Source organism: Corvus hawaiiensis, chromosome Z, assembly GCF_020740725.1.
Source record: "Corvus hawaiiensis isolate bCorHaw1 chromosome Z, bCorHaw1.pri.cur, whole genome shotgun sequence".
Lineage (NCBI taxonomy): Eukaryota > Metazoa > Chordata > Aves > Passeriformes > Corvidae > Corvus > Corvus hawaiiensis.
In genome coordinates, this window is record NC_063255.1 from 3,476,597 (window position 1) to 3,497,526 (window position 20,930).

A 20,930-nucleotide genomic window follows, 5' to 3' on the forward strand; every position below is an offset into this window, starting at 1 on the left:
CCCCTGTAGTATAACTAGTAAAATTCCTAGTTGTGATGAATGAGGTTTAAATTGACTTACTGCACAAGTCAGTGGGTAATGCACAATAAAACAGTATTTTGCCTCTGGATACGCCATCTAATCACAGTAGCTCCACAAACTCATCTGCACGCAACAAAAATGGTGTGATAATCAACATCCCTGCTACATTAATGCTCCAAGGCCTCACTCAGGATTGGAGTCCCATTGTTCTGGGTGCCACCAGGAGACAGAAGTCTCGTGCCAAGGAGAGTGATTACCATGCCTTGCAAAGATTTAGCCATCATCTTTAACATCATGCAACAGGGCCCATTTCCAGGGCTGAAGCCTACACACTGTACTTTTCAAGATTACCTTCATTTAACATTGCACAAGTGCTTGGGCAAGAAGATCCACTCAGAATTGTTTCAAGATGATCCATGGCTGAATTTTAATTGCTAAGTGGACTCTGTCACAGAATGTCTGGAGTTGGAACGGACCTCTGGAGACAAAATCATAGAATAGTTTAGGTTGGAAAAGACCTCTAAGATCCTCAAGTTCAACCATCCAAATCCACCACTAAACCCTGTCCCTGAGTGCCTCACAGGATTGTGTCGAGGTGGCTTTTGAATATCTTCTAAGAAGGAGACTCCACAGCCTCTCTGGGCAGCTTGTTACAGTGCTCAGTCACCCTCCAGTAAAACAGTTTTTCCTAATTTTCAGACAGAACTTCTTGTATTTTAGTTTGTGCCTGTTGCCCCTTGTCCTATCAGTTGGCACCACTGAGAAGAGCCTGACCCTATCCTCTGACACCTGCCTTTAAGATACTCGTGTGTATTTTTTTTAACAAGAAGTTACAATATATTGCATTTCATAATAAAAAATTATGAAATATTATGTGCTACAGGGAAAAGTCAGTTATCTTAGACATTGAGTTCTGTGGCAATAACGTCAAGTAGTTTGTTGAATTCCTCCATTGGAAGAAAGAGCAAATCAAGAATGTCTTGTAGGTAACATTACACTATATTGATGGGACACAGGAATGCTATGTGACTTGAGAATATTCCTATGTCTAATGCTTTCTAGTATCACTCACAACAGCAAACTCAACTGCTGTTAAGAGTCACTATCAAAAAGTTGTTAGATTACACACTTTGATTTGCCTGTATAGATATGGCATGTTGGTCTGATGTTTGAGGATTCCAGTTTTTTTCAGATGTTGTATATATGGAGCATATTTGCTTCTGTAGCATATTTTCAGAATTTTTATTTCTTTGAGCTAAATTCTCAAGTGCTCCTATTTTGTATGGAAGCAGAAAAAATACATCCAAGTCATAGGCTTATAATAGAAAAAGCAGAAACTGTTAGAAACTTTATTATGTAGAAGAACATAGTGCTCTAACAGGGGCCTCATCAACTGAAATGAGTATCTGAAGAGGATAGATCCAAGCTCTTCTTGGTGATGCCAAGCAATAGGACAAGAGTCAATGGGATGCACAAGAACATCAGGAAGAGCTTCTTCACTGTGCACTGGAACAGGTTGCCCAGAGAGGTTGTGGAGTCTCCCTCAGTGGAGTTTCTCAAGAACTGTCTGGATGCAACCTGTGCCCTGTGCTCTTGGATGACCCTGCTTGAGTAGGGAGGTTGGACCAGATGACCCACTGTGGTCCCACACAATGGTTGAGGAAACTTCCCTGTCCAACAATCCAGGAGCCACTGTGTCAGGCACTAAGCCCATTTGTAGATACACACCCCACACTCACACAGTCGGATCAGGTTTCCTTACCAGCTCAACTCCAGGTCTCCTTCTTCCCTTAGGCTCACACATCCTGATCCTTAAAATAATTTAATTATGGCATAATAACAAAATAACAGCTTGAGCTGGATGCCTCTGAGGAGGGACCCAGAACAAAGGAATTTTATACCCTCAAACCCAAAAGGCTTTTATACCCTCACAGTGTAAACATGGAAAAGTCCAGGTGTCATCAACCATGTCTCAGTGTCCCCTCACCTGGCAGGGCCACAGGTCCCCGGGCCCCTTGTTCTGCAAAGAGTAGGCAGTTCATGGCCTCTTTCCAGGGGCTCTTGCCAGAGCTCTTGCCAGAGCTCAACCTGCAGCTCCCACTGCAGCTGCACCCTGAGCTACCTGCATTGAATGTGTTCCTCAACACAGCCTTACCCATTCTGTGATTCTGTAATGAAAGACCCAGCCCACTGAGAGTCCACTGTTCCCTAGATTCAGCAATGCCTATAGCTTATGACTACAGTAGTTTAATTTGTACGTATTTCCTGTCCCAGATATGTCCTTAGCACTGATGATCATGTAGTTCATGGATGCAGTTTGTCTTCCTTTGCAGCATCTTCACTTTCTACACATTTTATGTTGGTACAGTTAGTAAGGATTCCTTCTTGCCAGCAGCTGCAGTAATTTAGAAAATAGAGCCCTGGTGCTGTAGATGTTTTCTCATCAGTTGTTCATCAGCTGAGCAGTTCATATGTGTGCTCCACAATCTGCTTCAAGCTCTGTAAGCTTCAAGAAGACACTAATGAGCAACTGGTTACAGTGACATTTTGAATAGCTCCTGCATTTTAAACTGGATTTTAATGTTTATTAAGAAATTGCAAATGATTTTGTCCCTCTTTATCAGATTTACAGATGTAGCCTTACATAGAGCAAATACTGGGCTACCTGCAAAAAGTAGTTTAATTTCTCTTTTTTTATAGTTGCAGAAAATAAAAAGTGATCTTGAAATGGTGCTGTTAACAGTTCAGTTAAAGAATAAAAAGCTGGAAGAAGATCTGGAAAGGTAATACAATAATTTGGATTTAGGAATGCTGTAAGCTTTTTTTCAATTTTTTTTGACTGTCCAGGGAAACTATTTATCTTTTGTGCCATTTCCTACTTTTCATGTTTCAAAGAGAACAGCAGTGGTGTGAGGAACAGGAACAGGTGCTAGATACTCTTAATAAAGCTGAAGAAGAGAAAAATACCCAAGTTGAACAATCTTCCACAGAAAGGTATTTCTACATTTTTGAGTTATAAATTGAAGAATTTAAATACTGAGCAAATGAGCAACAAAACTTTTAATATGTATTCCTTGTTTTGTTTAATAGATCAAATAATTGCTCAGTAGTCTATATTTGAAACGTGGAAGTAATGCTGCTATATCCTGTGATTAAAAATGTTGAATTTATAATAAGAGATAATAAGTGGGGATTTTTTTTACTTATAGAGGACTTTTTAATTACTTCATTTGATCCCATGTTCTATTGCTATGTTTTTACTATTAGTTTGAAAGTCAGAGGATTTGATGAACTGAAAAATAAAATAATGACATTAAAGACCTATAAGAAAGAACTTTTGAGTGCTTTGGGTGAATTCCTGGATGAACATTTTCCCTGTCCAGAGACAGGTGAAAATACTAAGAACAAGGTAAGGCTTTTCTTTACTTATTAAATTTGAAATGTTCAATTTATGTTTAATTAGATGCAATATCTGTTTAAAGTCACTACCATTGAATCTGCAGTTGTATTTTGAAATAAGCATAGTTCTTACAGTTGATCCTCTAGGTTTCACTTCTGGTTTTTAGGTTGTTTTATATTATTTAAGGCTGTTTCCAGCTGGGTATTTTCTTTCCTTAATGCATATATCCTTTACCCAATGAGATGCATAGCAATGTATTGTATTTCTTACTGAACTGCAAGCTATGCCAAATTTGGAAATGGTGTGGGGTTCAGTCCAAATTGACTCATTTTCTTTTTTACTTGACTGGGCAAGTAGATTCCTATTTTCCTTGGCAAGCAAATTTTAATTGTCTAAAAATGTTTTTGGAACAATAAGGAAAAGTGTTTATAATTATAGCGTAGTTTGGAATGTTAACCATCAGATTTTGTTCAGGAAAACTGGGTCAAAAATTATCTTAAAACTTCAGGGAAAATAGGCAGCCAGGGAGTATTTTGCATAATAAATTCAAAGTGTGCACTAAAAATAAAACTATTACCATTACTATTTGATAGATACAAAAAAGCTATGAAAAAAGGCAGAGCTTGATTTTGATTTCAGGCACACTTAACATTACAGAAGTAGAAACGATTTCTTTAATCCAGTTCCCTGTTATTTCAGATAACTACATAATATAATTTCTTCAATATTATTGTTGAGCTCCATTTTAGAACAAATAATTTTTTCTACTACTGTTTCTACTGTGTCTTTTCTTCTAGTACGTCAGTACTCTGGTTAAAAACTGTCTCATAGCTTCCAGTCTAAATTTATCCATGTCTAACACAGATTCACTGGTATTCTTACACCAGAATTTTCCTTAGAATAGCTCTGTTTCTTTCTTGTGTTTATTGCCCTTGGTATATTTATAGGCAGCAATCTCATACCCTCTTTCTTTGTTTTGCTAATTGAACTAGCAATGCCTTTTTGTTCTCCTGTAAGATAGTATTTTTCAATTCCCTAGCGTATCGTAGTAATACCCATTTTCTATGTTTGTTTTCACTTGGATTCATCTTTTTTGCAACGTGCTAAGAAACAATATTATAAACAAAACTACTAGCTCATACCCATCACCAAAGAGATGTCAAGATCAAATGGAGATGTCAAGACATGATGTTCATTTTCAAAGTATTTAAACATCTTGTTTTGTTGAATCTTAGTTTTTTCTGCATACCCATGCGTTTGTTTCCTGCTGTTAGTAAATATGACATTTTGCTCTCAGTCTCTCCAGTTTAGAAACGAGGATCTCATGTGGGACAGTGTCAAATGCTTTGCACAAGTCCAAGTACATGATATCAGTTTCCCTTTTCCACAAACACTGTAACTCTGTTGAAGAAGGCCACTAAATTTGTTGGGTGCAGTTGGTCTTTAATGAAGCCATGTTGGCTGTCGCCAATCACTTAAACAAAAAAAGACTGATTAATTTCAACACAAGGTTTTATCTTCCCTTAGCCTAAATTTTATTTATGCATTTCCTGAACTCTTAAACAGAGTTTGTTTTCTGACCAGTTTTTTTCTTTCTTTTCATGCTTTGTGAACTCATAGCTTTTCTATATCTTGTTGGGGTTTTAGTTTAGTCTTAGTTTTTTCCTGTTAAAGGAATTTTCTCCTATATGCATGTTGCTAGGGGACAAATAGCTGTACTTAAGAAAGACAAAAAGGGGAGTGGGGCGGGCCTGGCTACTCCTTTGTCTACACCTGGGTGTGGGGTCAGTTCGCTCTGAGCGTCCGGAGAGAGAAGCTGCAGAGAAAGGAGCTGCTGCTTCTTTCTTTTTGGCCGTTCTTTCTTCCTGCTGGAAACAACGCCGGGACCCCAAAAGCCGCTTTCCCTGCCCTGCTGGAGACCGAGCTGTGGCTGCCCTGCTCCGCTGCTGCTTCGAGTTTTCGCTACGCTGTAGCCCTGCTCGCCCTGCCTGCCTGGGCCTCCGTGGGGTTCTCCCATCTGGATACATCTCGCCTGCCACCCGGGATTTGCGTTTGTCCCTGCCGCTCCAGCCTGCCGCTCCAGCCTGCCGCTCTAGCCTGCTGTTCCAGCCTGCTGTTCCTGAGAGTCCGGGATCGGCTGCCCAGGGGTTTGTGAAGCCTTTGTTCCATCCCTTCCCCGGGATCCCAGGGCACTGGTGCCGCGTGTTTCCCGAGCTCGCTCCGGAGCGCCCCCTGCAGCCGCGGGGGAACCATCGCACCTGCCCTGCTCACCGGGAGCCGCCAGCGCCCCTGCCGGCTGTGAGCGGAACTGCACCCGAGGGGAAAGGGCCTGACAGCCGAGAAGGCTGGGACTGGGTTTGTGATTGCTGTTACTGCCATAGTTGTTGTTATTTTGTTTGACTGGTTATATACATATATATAGAGAGAGAGAGAGTAAAGAACTGTTATTCCTATTTCCCACATCTTTGCCTAAAGGCCCTTGATTTCAAAATATAATAACTTGGAGGGAAAAGGGGTTATATCTGCCACTTCAAGGGGGGCCTCTGCCTTCCTTAGCAGACACCTGTCTTTCAAAACCAAGACAGATCCTGGCGCCCAATGTGGGGCCTGAGGGCATTAAGAGATAGAGGTGAAAAAGGAATAACAGTTCCTGGATTACTTTATTTTGTGTGCCAGATATAGGAACCTTGTTAGGCAGCACTATGTGGTCTAGTTTACCCTGGTTCGGGTGGCATGTGGCTGTGGCTATATTCTTCCACTTTGCAGCTCCTTACTTGAATATGGGTCCTCTGACTAAGGCTACCATTGCTGTTATCCAGCTTGCGTTATGGGTCGAGAAGGTGAGGAATTCATGGGTTTTTAACTTCCTCCGGAATGTGGGCACATGGATAAACGGCTATCACACACTGAGTGCATGTTTTTGGGGTTATGTTAAAAATGGTGCCTTCTGTGAGGAAATGACACCAGGGGAAGTTTTCTCCCAACCCCTCAACCAGTTCTTTGGGCCCACCCCATCAATTTTTGAAGGGTTTAAATTCCCTCTGAATACTAACCATCTGCTGCTGATAGGCCTACTCTATTTAGCACTCAAGGATAAGTTGAGATTGGCTTGGATATCTACCCGGACACCAGCCCCAGAGACTAGAGATCCTGCCCCAGAACCTGACATGGCCCCAGAGAGTAGAGTTCCTACCCCAGAGCCTGATCCTGCCCCAGAGCCTGACACGGCCCCAGACACTAGAGATCCTACCCCAGAGCCTGACACGGCCCCAGACACTAGAGAGCCTACCCCAGAGCCAGAGCCTGCCACAGCCCCAGACACTAGAGATCCTGCCCCACAGACTGATACTGCCCAACAGTCCACCTCAGAAATGGACTACCCAAATTGGGTGGGGGTACTGGCAAAAGGGATGCAGGAGATGTGCCAAGAGATGGGTCAGGTGCGCCAGCAGATATGCCAGGAGATGGGCCAGGTGCGCAAGGAGATGTGCCAGGAGATGGGCCAGGTGCGCAAGGAGATGTGCCAGGAGATGGGCCAGGTGCGCAAGGAGATATGCCAATTGCTAAGGGAATGCACCTCCTCAGCTAGTGAAAAACCCTCTCCCTGCCCCAAAGAGGGTGAGTCTGATGGTGCAGCAGTGGAACCCACAGATGTTACAACCGTCCAGGCTTCAGCTGAACCACAAGGACAACCACAGCCAGCAGCAGTCGCCCCTGTGCAAAGGAGGAAGTGTAAGACCAAATCAGTACGACCAGTTAATGATAATGGGCAACCAGGGCCCTCACAACCAGCAGGAGAGCCAGAGCCAGAAATCATCACTGAGTCCCTGTCGCACGACAGTCTCCGTGCTATGCGAAACGACATTGTGCGAAGGGGGCGTGAGCCTTATACCACCTGGCTGCTTCGGGTTTGGGACCTTATGGGCACAAGTGTGCAACTGGATAGTGGTGAGGCAAGGTATCTGGGATCGTTGACCCAGGACCCAGGTGTGGACCAGATATTTGTGAGGGAGCCAGGGCCTCTCTCTCTCTGGGAGCGGCTCTTAACGAGTGTGAGAGAAAGGTTCATTCACAAAGAAAGAATGCAGGAGTATCATCATAGAATGCAGTGGAAGACACTCGAGCAAGGGATCCAACAGCTAAGAGAGGTGGCAATATTAGAGGTACTCTTTGGGAAGGATGGACAGCATGACAATGACCCCGATAAGGTCAGGTGCACAGGACAGATGATGTGGAACCTGGCAAGGCTAGGGCCATCGCAATACACCACCTTCATTGCAACGATGGATGCTGACAATACCCGAGAAACAGTGGGCTCTGTTGCCAACAAGCTCAGGCATTATGACAGCATGATCAATGGCCCGCTGAAAGCTCATGTCTCTGCTGTGGTCCAGGACCTCAAAGAGGAGATGAAGGAGATGAGGAAGGAAATGAGGGAGGAGATGAGGGAGGAGATGAGGGAGGAGATGAAGAGGGTCAGTGTGGCACCAGTGCAAGTCACAGGCCCCCAGGTCAGAGCCCGTCGTCCCCCTGCTAGAGAGAGAGGGTACACCCCACGAGCTGAGCTGTGGTTTTTCCTGTGTGAGCATGGGGAAGACATGAGAAGGTGGGATGGGAAACCCACCTCTGCCCTGGCAGCGCGGGTGCGTGAACTCAAGGAGGGAGGCACTAACCGAGGGGGTTCCGCTAAGGTGAAGGTAGCCTCAGCCTCCCGTGACCGAGCTGCCAGGTATTACAGAAGGGAGGATGATATGTCGGATCCCCTTGAAGGTACCTCGAGCATGTACGCCCAGGGAAAGAATGATACCCAGGGCTAGAGGGGCCCTGCCTCTAGCCAGGAAGAGGCATGGGAGAATCGAGTTTTCTGGACGGTGTGGATCCGATGGCCTGGCACATCAGAGCCACAAGAATATGATGCATTGGTTGATACTGGGGTACAGTGTACTTTAATGCCATTGGGACATGTGGGGGCAGAACCTGTATCCATCGCTGGGGTGACCGGGGGATCACAGCAGTTGACCCTTTTGGAAGCTGAGGTGAGCCTGACTGAGAAGGAGTGGCAAAAGCATTCGATTGTGACCGGCCCAGAGGCCCCATGTATTCTGGGCATAGACTTCCTCCAGAATGGCTATTACAAAGACCCAAAAGGACTCAGGTGGGCATTTGGGATTGCTGCTGTGGGGGCAGAGGGCATTAGGCAATTGAACACCCTGCCTGGACTATCAGAGAATCCTTCTGCAGTTGGGCTCCTGAAAGTGGAAGAGCAACGAGTGCCAATTGCCACCTCGACAGTGCACCGCCGGCAGTATCGGACAAATCGAGATGCTGTGATCCCCATCCACAAGATGATCCGTGAGCTGGAGAGTCAAGGGGTGGTCAGCAAGACCCACTCACCCTTCAACAGCCCCATCTGGCCTGTGCGCAAGTCTGACGGGGAATGGAGATTGACTGTGGACTATCGTGCCCTGAATGAAGTGACTCCACCGTTGAGCGCTGCTGTGCCAGACATGTTGGAGCTCCAGTACGAGCTGGAGTCCAAAGCAGCGAAGTGGTACGCCACTATTGACATTGCCAATGCATTCTTCTCCATTCCTCTGGCAGCAGAGTGCAGGCCTCAGTTTGCCTTCACCTGGAGGGGCGTGCAGTACACCTGGAACCGACTGCCCCAGGGGTGGAAGCACAGTCCCACCATCTGTCATGGACTGATCCAGACTGCACTAGAAAAGAGTGAGGCTCCAGAACATCTGCAGTACATTGATGACATCATTGTGTGGGGGAACACCGCAACCGAAGTGTTTGAGAAAGGAGAGAGAATAATTCAAATTCTCCTGCAAGCTGGTTTTGCCATCAAGAAGAGCAAGGTCAAGGGACCTGCCCGAGAGATCCAGTTCCTGGGAGTAAAGTGGCAAGATGGACGACGTCAGATTCCCACTGAGGTCATCAATAAGATCACAGCAATGTCTCCACCGACCAACAAGAAGGAAACACAAGCTTTCCTAGGTGCTATAGGTTTCTGGAGGATGCACATTCCCGAGTACAGCCAGATCGTGAGTCCTCTCTACCTGGTTACCCGCAAGAAGAATGATTTCCACTGGGGCCCTGAACAGCAACAAGCCTTCGCCCAGATCAAACAGGAAATTGCTCACGCCGTAGCCCTTGGCCCAGTCAGGACAGGACCAGAGGTGAAGAACGTGCTCTCCTCTGCAGCCGGGAACAATGGTCTGTCCTGGAGCCTCTGGCAGAAGGTGCCTGGTGAGACTCGGGGCCGACCACTGGGATTCTGGAGCCGAAGCTACAGAGGATCTGAAGCCAACTACACTCCCACCGAGAAGGAAATCCTGGAAGCTTATGAAGGAGTCCAGGCTGCCTCAGAAGTAATCAGCACAGAGGCACAACTCCTCCTGGCACCCCGACTACCGGTGCTGGGGTGGATGTTCAAAGGAAAGGTTCCCTCCACGCATCACGCCACCGACGCTACTTGGAGCAAATGGATTGCCCTCATCACGCAGCGCGCCCGGATTGGAAACCCAAGTCGCCCTGGGATCTTGGAAATAATTACAAACTGGCCGGAAGGTGAGACTTTTGGGTTATCTTCTGAAGAAGAAGAGGAGCAGGTGACACGTGCCGAAGAAGCCCCACCATATAACAAGCTACCAGAGAGTGAAAGGCAATACGCCCTCTTCACTGATGGTTCCTGCCGAATTGTAGGCGCTAGCCGGAAATGGAAAGCCGCTGTATGGAGCCCCACACGACAAGTTGCACAGGCTACTGAAGGAGAAGGTGGATCGAGCCAATTTGCTGAGCTCAAAGCTGTCCAGTTAGCTCTGGACATAGCTGAAAGAGAGAAGTGGCCAAAGCTCTACCTCTACACTGATTTATGGATGGTAGCCAATGCTCTGTGGGGTTGGCTGGAAAGGTGGAATAAGGCAAACTGGCAGCGCAGAGGAAAACCAATCTGGGCTGCTGAAGAGTGGAAAGACATTGCCACTCAGGTAGAGAAGCTATCCGTGAAGGTCCGTCATGTAGATGCCCACATCCCCAAGAGCCGGGCTAATGAAGAACATCGTAACAACAAACAGGTAGATCAGGCTGCGAAAATAGAGGTGTCCCAGATAGACTTGGATTGGCAACATAAAGGAGAACTGTTCCTAGCTCGATGGGCCCATGATGCCTCAGGTCATCAGGGCAGAGATGCCACCTATAAGTGGGCACGAGACCGAGGGGTGGATCTAACCATGGACAGTATCTCCCAGGTTATCCATGACTGTGAGACATGCGCTGCGATCAAGCAGGCCAAGCGGGTGAAGCCTCTGTGGTATGGTGGGCGATGGTCCAAATACAAGTATGGGGAGGCCTGGCAGATTGATTACATCACACTGCCTCAAACCTGCCAAGGCAAGCGCTATGTGCTCACAATGGTAGAAGCCACCACTGGGTGGCTGGAGACCTACCCTGTGCCTCATGCTACTGCCCGGAACACCATCCTGGGCCTGGAAAAGCAAGTCCTTTGGAGGCATGGCACCCCTGAGAGAATCGAGTCTGACAATGGGACTCATTTCAAGAACAGCCTTATAAACACCTGGGCTAGAGAACATGGCATTGAGTGGGTGTACCACATCCCTTACCATGCACCAGCAGCTGGGAAGGTTGAGCGGTGTAATGGACTGCTTAAAACCACCTTGAAGGCACTGGGTGGGGGGACTTTCAAAAACTGGGAGATGCATTTAGCAAGAGCCACCTGGTTAGTTAACACTCGAGGCTCCACCAGCCGAGCAGGCCCTGCCCAATCCGAACCCCTACAAACAACAGATGGAGATAAGGTTCCAGTGGTGCACATGAGAGGTATGCTTGGAAAAACTGTTTGGGTAAAGTCTGCCTTGAGCAAAGACAAACCCATCCGTGGGGTTGTTTTTGCTCAGGGACCAGGTTGCACCTGGTGGGTGATGCAAAAGGATGGAGAGACCCGATGCTTACCTCAAGGGGACCTTGTTTTAGGGTGAACTACCCATGGCTCTGTACTTGTATCAGTATCAGCATGTATATTTGTATATAATTTGGGTAATGCATAGATTTATATGGTTAAAAAAGTTAAGTTTCATGTAACATGTTAGTATGGGAAAAAATTCACGGTGGATAATGTTGGGGTTTTAGTTTAGTCTTAGTTTTTTCCTGTTAAAGGAATTTTCTCCCATATGCATGTTGCTAGGGGACAAATAGCTGTACTTAAGAAAGACAAAAAGGGGAGTGGGGCGGGCCTGGCTACTCCTTTGTCTACACCTGGGTGTGGGGTCAGTTCGCTCTGAGCGTCCGGAGAGAGAAGCTGCAGAGAAAGGAGCTGCTGCTTCTTTCTTTTTGGCCGTTCTTTCTTCCTGCTGGAAACAATGCCGGGACCCCAAAAGCCGCTTTCCCTGCCCTGCTGGAGGCCGAGCTGTGGCTGCCCTGCTCCGCTGCTGCTTCGAGTTTTCGCTACGCTGTAGCCCTGCTCGCCCTGCCCGCCTGGGCCTCCATGGGGTTCTCCCATCTGGATACATCTCGTCTGCCACCCGGGATTTGCATTTGTCCCTGCCGCTCCAGCCTGCCGTTCTAGCCTGCCGCTCTAGCCTGCCGTTCCAGCCTGCTGTTCCTGAGAGTCCGGGATCGGCTGCCCAGGGGTTTGTGAAGCCTTTGTTCCATCCCTTCCCGGGATCCCGGGGCACCGGTGCCGCGTGCTCCCCGAGCTCGCTCCGGAGCGCCCCCTGCAGCCGCGGGGGAACCATCGCACCTGCCCTGCTCACCGGGAGCCGCCAGCGCCCCTGCCGGCTGCGAGCGGAACTGCACCCGAGGGGAAAGGGCCTGACAGCCGAGAAGGCTGGCACTGGGTTTGTGATTGTTTGCTGTTACTGCCATAGTTATTGTTGTTTTGTTTGACTGGTTATATACATATATAGAGAGAGAGAGAGTAAAGAACTGTTATTCCTATTTCCCACATCTTTGCCTAAAGGCCCTTGATTTCAAAATATAATAACTTGGAGGGAAAAGGGGTTATATCTGCCACTTCAAGGGGGACCTCTGCCTTCCTTAGCAGACACCTGTCTTTCAAAACCAAGACATATCTTTTGACTCACTTGGATCACTTGGCTTAACTACAGATCCCCCCTTAATCTGCATCTAAGTGAATAATTGAGAAGGCAGGACAGCCAGCCATTTTTGTCTACATTGTTTTACTGAGTGTCGGAAATACACATTGTAATCACTGGCAATTAAATTTGCTGCTATGTTGATTCAGGAGAATCCCTTATTCACTTCTATTATCAGCAGAGAGGCTGGTTCAACAGTCTGGCACTGAACTCTTAACTCTGCACATCAGTAATTTTGCTTCACTTTGTGGAGGCATCTTGTGTTCACAGTGGTTCTGTGTGAGGGCAAATGTACAGGGTTGATGTCTGTAGGACATGGCTGCGGCATAGCCTGAACTGCTCCAAGCCTCACTGGTGTGGTTCCAGCCTCCTGTCACCTGGCACATGCATGTCAGATTGGGAGTGGGAGTGAAGACTGGGTCACAGCAGCTCAGGTTGGCTTCCACTGTCATGGCCCAACACCTTTAGTATAGGTAGCGACTGTAGTGACAATTATCTTGCATTTTAAATCTAGGATTAAAAAATACTCTTTTTTCCAAGATAATAATATAAAGAGTCAGAGGTTGAGGAATATTGTTTATGCAAATTGTCTGACTGGAAGGGTGAAGAAGATGCCTTTCAGGCTAAATAATGAAATGCTGAGCATCCTGCTTAAAGTGACTTAATAAGCATTAATTGATTAGAGGTACTTAGTGTATTAGTAGTAATTTTGACTAGGGAAACACATCAGTAGAGGCTGTGAAGTACCTTCATGTTTGCTCTAAGGAACATTTGCAGATAGTGTAGATTCTATTTCCTCAGCCGAGTATGAAGATAAAGGCACATAGATAGATGTTATTGGGCCGTAGCTCCAGGATTTGCAGAGTTTCCGTGGAGCAGGCTCTCCATGGAAGCTGAAACTTCTGACTCTCTGCAGGTGAGAATATTACAAACTGTGATTGGAAAAAAGGATTCAGGACTTTCTTTTTACATATTCTTCTTTTTTGCTTGTATTCTTCTTCTGTTCCAGAAGTGGAGCTTGTATAAGGTGCTGCACACCTGTTAATATCTTAGGACCTAAATTGACATATCCAACATCAATGCTGAGAAAGCCAGTGGTATATTATCTCGTTTATTTTGTTGAAATGAAGTGCATAGGAAAAAAGAATAAAACCAAAAAATTAAAGAATCAGGTTTACCGTGCAACAGTACATACAAGCAGATCCTTTGCTGCCAAAGGAATTTCTATCACTTTATAGACAAATGGCTTGATTTGCTTGCTACAAAGGAAAACAAGTAATTTTCTAGTGATATTTTATCATTGCCTCTTTTTTCCACCCAAAGTCTTTAACTGTTCTATTTCTTAACCTTGATAAGATAAATTTTTTAGTTGAATGCAAAGCAAATGAGTATTCATTGTCAAGTCATGAAAAAATACTCTAAAGCACTATGAAATGAAGTCTTGAGTTGTGTCAAATTTGTATTCTAAACATTTATTTAAAGCTCATGTAAAATATTTTTTCCCCAACAAATCTTGTTCACAGAACCTTCTGTACTACGTTATAAATGTGATCTACTTGGTTTTATTTAAATTAAAACAGACAGAAACATTATGATCACTTTAGATTAATCTCACTTAATAATTCAAAAAATGTTACATTTGAAGCATAGGATTTTGAACTCGTAGATTTAAGTGCTACCTTGTATTTCTGTCAGGACTAAATCTAAGTAAAAGTTTTCATCTATTGAGCACTATGCAATCAAATAATTGTGTGATTATTTTACTTCATCAATTAACATTTTTCCTGACTGGTTTAGGGTTTTGTTAATTTGACTGGGGGGGGGTGGTTATCTTTCCAGAACTCTTCTGCAGAGCCAGCTGTGAAACTGATAACAATGCAAGAAATTTTAGAGGTAAGATGTTTCTACTATGTAGAGATTTGAGGAATTTTTAAGTACTCAGATGTAACAATGATGATGATGATAGTAATAATAATAATAAAGTGTTTATTTTAAAGATAAATAACAGTATAGGGCATTCATATAGTTAATCTAGGATGATTATGAATGTTGTGTCTTCAAGAAGACTGCAGGGAGACACCTCATTGCAGCCTTCTAGTACTGAAAGGGGGCCTATAAAAAGAGCAACTTTTTACATGGGGGAATAGTTTTAAATTAAGAGAGATTTAGATAAGCTGTTGAGAAGAAATTCTTTACTGTGAGGATGCCGAGGCACAGAAACAGGTTGCCCAGAGAAGCTGTGGATGCCCCATCTCTGGCAGTGTTCAAAGCCAGGTTGGATGGGGCTTTGAGCAACCTTTGAGCAACCTGACCTAGTGGAAGGTGTCCCTGCGCATGGCAGGGGGTTGGAACCAGATGATCTTTAAGGTACGTTCCAACCCAAACCATTCTATGAATCTAAATCAGTTTCCTATTTTAATTCCTATCAAATTAAACCCCCAATTTTTACAAGAGGTGTGGCAATAATGTTCAGTTTAGGCTGGAGAATGGTTGTCTCTTATTTCTTGATTTTATAATGTTTAGTTCAAAGAAGTTTTATGCGCCTTAGTGGCTCATGTTAGGAGAGACAAATACTATGTTTAACAAAAAAAATTGGCCCATTTCATGCTCTATTTTGTACTGTTTCAAGAAAAATATATCTGAAATATACATTAACAGTTACAGAAGGACCGATTAATGTGTAGCCTCAGAAGGACCAATAGTCTTGTGTATTTACTGAATTATTAACTCATATGAAGAAATCAATTAATCCAATTCATGCATTCCTAATTGATTTTATAAGTATGCAAGCATTGCTTAGTATGAATTTTTATTTGCAGTGCAATTTATAAATTTGAATTGCAAAGCATAATTTTCCTTCTTGTCTTAAATGTAGCATTTGAAGTGAATTCTCCTGTTCCTCCTCCTTAGACAGTTCTAAACATCTATATGTAAGATGGCCCTGGGGAAAAAATTCTTTTCTTGAGGCAAAACTTGACAGATAGAAACTTTCTGGTACTAAGATGCTATTATCTGATCACTATGATATTGTTGTACTTTAATTTAAAGCCCAGGTTTTACATGATCAAAATCATTTTACATGCTTCACATATCTCAGCATACCCCTTAATGCCAAATCAGGCAGAGCTTGAAAATAGATCAGAATTTAGAATAGCCACAGCCCTCATGGAACAAGAATTTTAAAGTTCTTCTAATGCTTTGAAATTTCCCTTCATATTTTTTCTGATATTGTTAATCTCCTGAAAATGTGAACATATTCAAGTAATGTCTGACTTCCATTTGGAAGAGCACACTATTTGAAAAATTCAGACTAATTTCAAATTTTAACTATCCTGACCTAAAGTGTCAATGTCCCTTACTCTTGTAATCTGGAAGGTTTTTCTTTGTTGAGTAGTGTGCTTCTCGCTTCAAGTCCCTGTTAAATTTGAAAATGTTTTCTTAGATACACATAAGAGTTACAGCCATAAAGGCTATTTTGGAATATCAGGTGTCAGAAAAGACAAGTAAAAATTTGTCTAAAATAATGCATTTGGAGTAAATTCTCATAATTGGAAGTACAGAAGATATTAACTAGAACAATTCTGCAGAATTTTCTGAAAAAGAAGAGCAGTTGTTTACTTGGGTCTTTTTTTTAGTAGCAGTGAGTTACAAAAAGAAAAATCTGGTAGTAAAAGGATTTTGAGTTTGTCTTTAGCAGACAATATTTTGTACTTACTGAAATTGGGAAAGTATAACATTTAAAAGCTCTGAGTAGAAAGATGAAACATCTAGGATGAATAGAAAGAGCACCATGGAATGGGTAAGATTATTTAATCTGTAATGTGTGCAATATTCCCCATGAGCAATATCATGAGGCCATGAACACGGTCTCCATGAACTGAAAAAGAATTACAAAATTGATTTTGTTTTTAACTCCATTAACTAATTCTGTATTGAGATAAGGAATTTAGTCTATATTTATTCTGGATAAAAGGAGGATTCTGGTTCTAATTTTTTACATCAAAAAAGATATTATGAAGTTAGTTGGAAGTCCTTTACTTCTACTTTGAACAGCTCTTATATTTCTTCTGTAGTCCTTTATTTCTTATATTGCCTACATTACAATAATTTGTGTAAATTTGGTTAAAGGAGATAAAAATCTAGCTGTTTTGTTAATTTCCTAAATCTTACCCTTTTGGTCTTCCAGATTCTGATAAACAAATTAATGACCACACCACATGAACCTTATGTAACAATCAATGAGTCATTTTGGCCACCTTATATTGAGCTGCTGCTGCGATATGGAATAGTCCTGAGACACCCAGAAGATCCAAAGAGATTGCGCCTTGAAGCTTTTCACAAGTAGTGTGACATACACATGCGCTTGAAAACAAAACAACACCAGTACTCATACTTCGGGGCTGGAACATCCTTAGGTTTCATAATAAGCTTTCTTAGTATCAGCCATCGTTTCTTGTGCTTTGGTTTTATATCAAGATTTGCATTGTGGAAGATTTTTTAAAGATGCTTAAAAATCTCAAAGATGCTTTTCTAAGATGCCAGTTCATGTAATAGACAAAGATGTTAACCAGTCCTTTTTAAAAATCATACTTTCTGCATTGCTTTTATGGTTTAGATTTTTTAGATTGCTTGAAGTCTTCTCAATTTCCTTTAGTATTTTCTTGTATTCTGTAGAGGCAAAATTCAGAATAACACCACTCCTCCTGTACATGTTCTTGCAAACATTGGGAACTAACAGAGAGGTATCCTCTCAAGAATGTGTTATGCCTTGTTTCTTGGAGCCTTTGCAAACAAATTTATTGGCTTCAAGATAAACACTTAGGAATGCTGACACATCTTTCTGTGCAAAGTGCAGCAGATGGTGAGTCTGCACCTTTCACTGCATGCTTCCAAAACTGCCCATACTGTGTTATGCTATATTGCCTTACAGTATCTGTCTTCACTTTTTCAGACCTTTATCAAGGTTTTTAATGGGTCTCTGTTCTGTTGCTCTCAACAGCTTCTAAATTATGTCAGTTGAGAGTTACCTTCTGACTCAATGCTGGCATTTTTTGTAATCTTAGTCTTTTCTGTAGCCATTGTTATTGTATTGTATTGTATTGTATTGAGTACAAAAATTCTACTCTTGCATATCTGTAGTGACTAAAGCTTTGGAAAATAAACTTTGTTATTAACTAGATTGCAGTTTTTTATTGAGGTAGGAACTTTAGTGATTTTTCAGTTGATGGAAAAATAAAGTGTTGTATACAATAATTGAATGTTTTCATGTGATGGTTTTTAGAATGGTGTTTATGTGGTTTGATGTGATGACTTGTAAAGATGATGCAAGGACACATGGGAAAGGAAAGGGCAACCAATCTAATATAAGTTCCAATATAATTGCCCTTTTTTAGACTAATGAGGTAGTAAGCAAAAAAATCATTCATCTTATCTAGTTTTGAGTGATTGGGTATGGGTATAGACTGCAGTGTGTGTTGTTGTACATGAACATTGACTTCTTTTTGCTTCATACTACTTGTATAACTACCCTCCTGTTGTGATTTAACCTCTCTTATTCACCCATGAGCTCTAGAATCTGACTAATCCATGCATTTATCTTACAATGTTTTTAATTGAAAATTCAAATAGCTACATTTTTTGGCTTTGATTTATAGCGTTGTCTCTTTTGGGTTTTTTCTTCATTTGTGTTTAAATGCTTTGTATTCTGCTATGCTTTCACGTTATTATTAATACTGCTCAGATACTTCATTGACCCTGGATGACTTCTTCTGTCCTGACATTGATAAGAAGAAGAAAAAATGTTAAACACTCAGTAGCCTCTTGTGTTTAAAAAAAAGAAAAATACCAACACATATCACCTGCCTCCGAAAACCAAACCCAAGCCCAAACCAAAGCACTGAGAAAGAGATAGGATAATCTATAAACAAGAGCTCTAAAGAAGATGCAATATTAATTGTTTTTCATACCAAAATCAAATCTCATCCAAGTAAAATACCAGAATAGATTTAAATGAAATTACCTCACATAAAGCTTTACATTAAATTATGAAACTCACTGCTATAAAATATGTTGTAAGATTACATAAAAACTTTCAAAAAAACCTTGTCGAGTTCAGATTTGTGAGTGATTATTAAAGAAAATTGGTAGTCAGCTGTTTCAGGAATCTCCATCCTACTAATTGTTGGACTTTGAGGAGATACACATAGATATTCCCTGAGATTTTCCTGCAGCTCCACAGTATCTTCCTGAGTTCTCTGAAGCCTTTCTGCATAGGCCCTGGGTATGCTCAGAACCCAAAAGTTCAATCCAGTGCTTTTTCCTTAGGGTTGATTGAATCACTACAGCAGAAGAAAAGCTGTAGAAAGAGATAATCCATTTTCTCTCATGGCCTAAAATGCATTGCCAGTTTTTTTAAAGAGAAGCTGGTTCAGACTGAAACAGAGCTAGCTGAAAGCTGTAGCTCCTAAAAAAATCCCAACAAGTAAATTGAAGCAAATCAAGGCAGTGATGAAGAACAGATCTTCTTTATGAAAAAAAGCTGGGAGTAAGATCTTTCATCAGTACTTTCAACAACCAGGAAGGTTGGGAAGTACATTGAAAGAGTAATTTCTCAAGTTTTTCTCTCTGTGTATGTCTGAGTAACAGTTGTTGGTTTGGAATTAACACCTCTGTTAAATGCTAATATTGGGGCTCTACGTGCATTCTGTGAAATTAGGATTTGTTTATCTTTAGCTTAACTGTCAGTTTTTAACTCTACAAAGGTTAATATCAAAAAAAGCCAGGATGTTAAATGAACATTGAGAACTACCAAGTGTGAGTAAGATGACAAACTGATCTATGAGCTGGCAGTGCGTCCTTGTGGCCAAGAAGGCCAGTGGTATCCCATTGGGTGCCATAGGAAGAGCAGTGCCAGCAGGCTGAAGAAGGTCATCCTGCCACTCTGCCTGTGCCTTTGCTGCTTTTCTTTTAGTTGACCAGCAGTTCCCTACTCAGCCATACCTGTCTAGGGACAATCAGGCTCCTTGGTAAACCTAAATCTTCGTGTTACAACCCATGCGGATCAAGACAGATGTCAGGATAACAAGCTGCAAAAAGACAGATTTCTTTGATTTCAGTCATTACTTAGTAAGGAAGTTTTGTACTTGGCTGGGTCTATTTGATTAGACCTGTATCCCTGGAATATTGGCACTGCTTAAAACCTTTCACAGCTCTTCCTCTGCACCAAATAACCAGGCAACTTCTCCATCTAACACATATCATATTCTCCCAGTATGGAGCTGGTGGTTTTTATATGGTTAAGAGTAAGATGTTAGTCACAACTGTGTCACCATCCAGGGCATAATTCATGGATGAGCAGTCACCTGCTGAATCAGAGGCCAAACCTTGGAGACCGGTGCTTTCCCCTGTGACTGTTTCAGTAGAAAATCTCACCCCGAGGGAGCATTAACTTTCCATTCTGATTTGATGTGATCTAGACATCAGACTGGCATTTACATGAAGAGGAAAAAAATTACTCATTAAACAATAGTGATTCTTCTGGAATGTGCATATTGTGCAGAGCCCCCGACTCTTCTTGCTTTTTGTAATACATCAGCACAGCAAACTTCATATTGAGTGGAAATTCATCTAGTAACATGTACACCTTCTTGCATGCAGTATTACAAGGTTACAAGGAAGAGCAGACCATGCCTGCCTTCACAGACTCAACTCTGCAAATCACTGTGTTGGGACAAACTTACTGATGTGATTTCCTAGAGAAATAACTAAATTATTCTGCAGATTTTCACCTTTTGATAGTGGCATTAAATGCAACTGCTATATTTATCTGGATTTTGCTACATTAAAAAAAACGTGATTTTGAGAGTTTGGCATAAAAGTTTCTGGATGTAAAGTTTTGGCAGAAATACACAAGATTTGTTTGTGGTTTTGAGAGAGTGGAGGTGATGCTAATGAAGAGTGCTGTAGGTAGTTACAGGCATATAATATAACCTTGGAAAAATAAGCCTATCTTGAATCCTTGAACGTTCGTTAGTATTTTGGTAAAATAATGCTATATTTTCTGTGTCTTACATTGTATTTGAAGTTTTTTTAAAAAAGGAAAGCATGTGATAAATGCAGGAAAAGCATATGATAGCAAGCAGTCTTGTACCTGTTTAAATCTTTAAGTCATCTTTCATAGTTATGTATTCACAAAAGATAGCGAGTCCATGTATTTTCTGAAAGGTTTTTTTTTGTCAGTGTTTTAGTTTCGTTTACTGGATTTGGTCTGGGGTGGTTTTTTGTGTTGGTTTTTGTTGTTTGGGGGGTTTTTTGGTTGATGTTGTTTTGTATTATTTTGGTGTGGGGGTTTTTTTGTTTGGTTGTTTTTTTGTGGGCTTTCTTTTGTTTGTGTT

At 42.5% G+C, this 20,930-nt stretch overlaps 1 protein-coding gene across 3 annotated transcripts in view; it reads left to right on the forward strand.

Moving 5' to 3' along the window:
- Positions 1-17,788, forward strand: part of CENPK (centromere protein K) — a 30,862-nt gene extending 13,074 nt beyond the window's left edge. For all 3 annotated transcript variants that reach the window (XM_048291655.1, XM_048291654.1, XM_048291656.1), the window contains exons 6-10: positions 2,722-2,804; positions 2,917-3,015; positions 3,289-3,430; positions 14,377-14,430; positions 16,724-17,788. In XM_048291655.1, the coding sequence (XP_048147612.1) occupies positions 2,722-2,804; positions 2,917-3,015; positions 3,289-3,430; positions 14,377-14,430; positions 16,724-16,882 (537 nt within the window). In that variant the 3' untranslated portion in view covers positions 16,883-17,788. The remainder of the gene's footprint in view (positions 1-2,721; positions 2,805-2,916; positions 3,016-3,288; positions 3,431-14,376; positions 14,431-16,723) is intronic.
- The last annotated feature ends 3,142 nt before the right edge of the window (positions 17,789-20,930 follow it).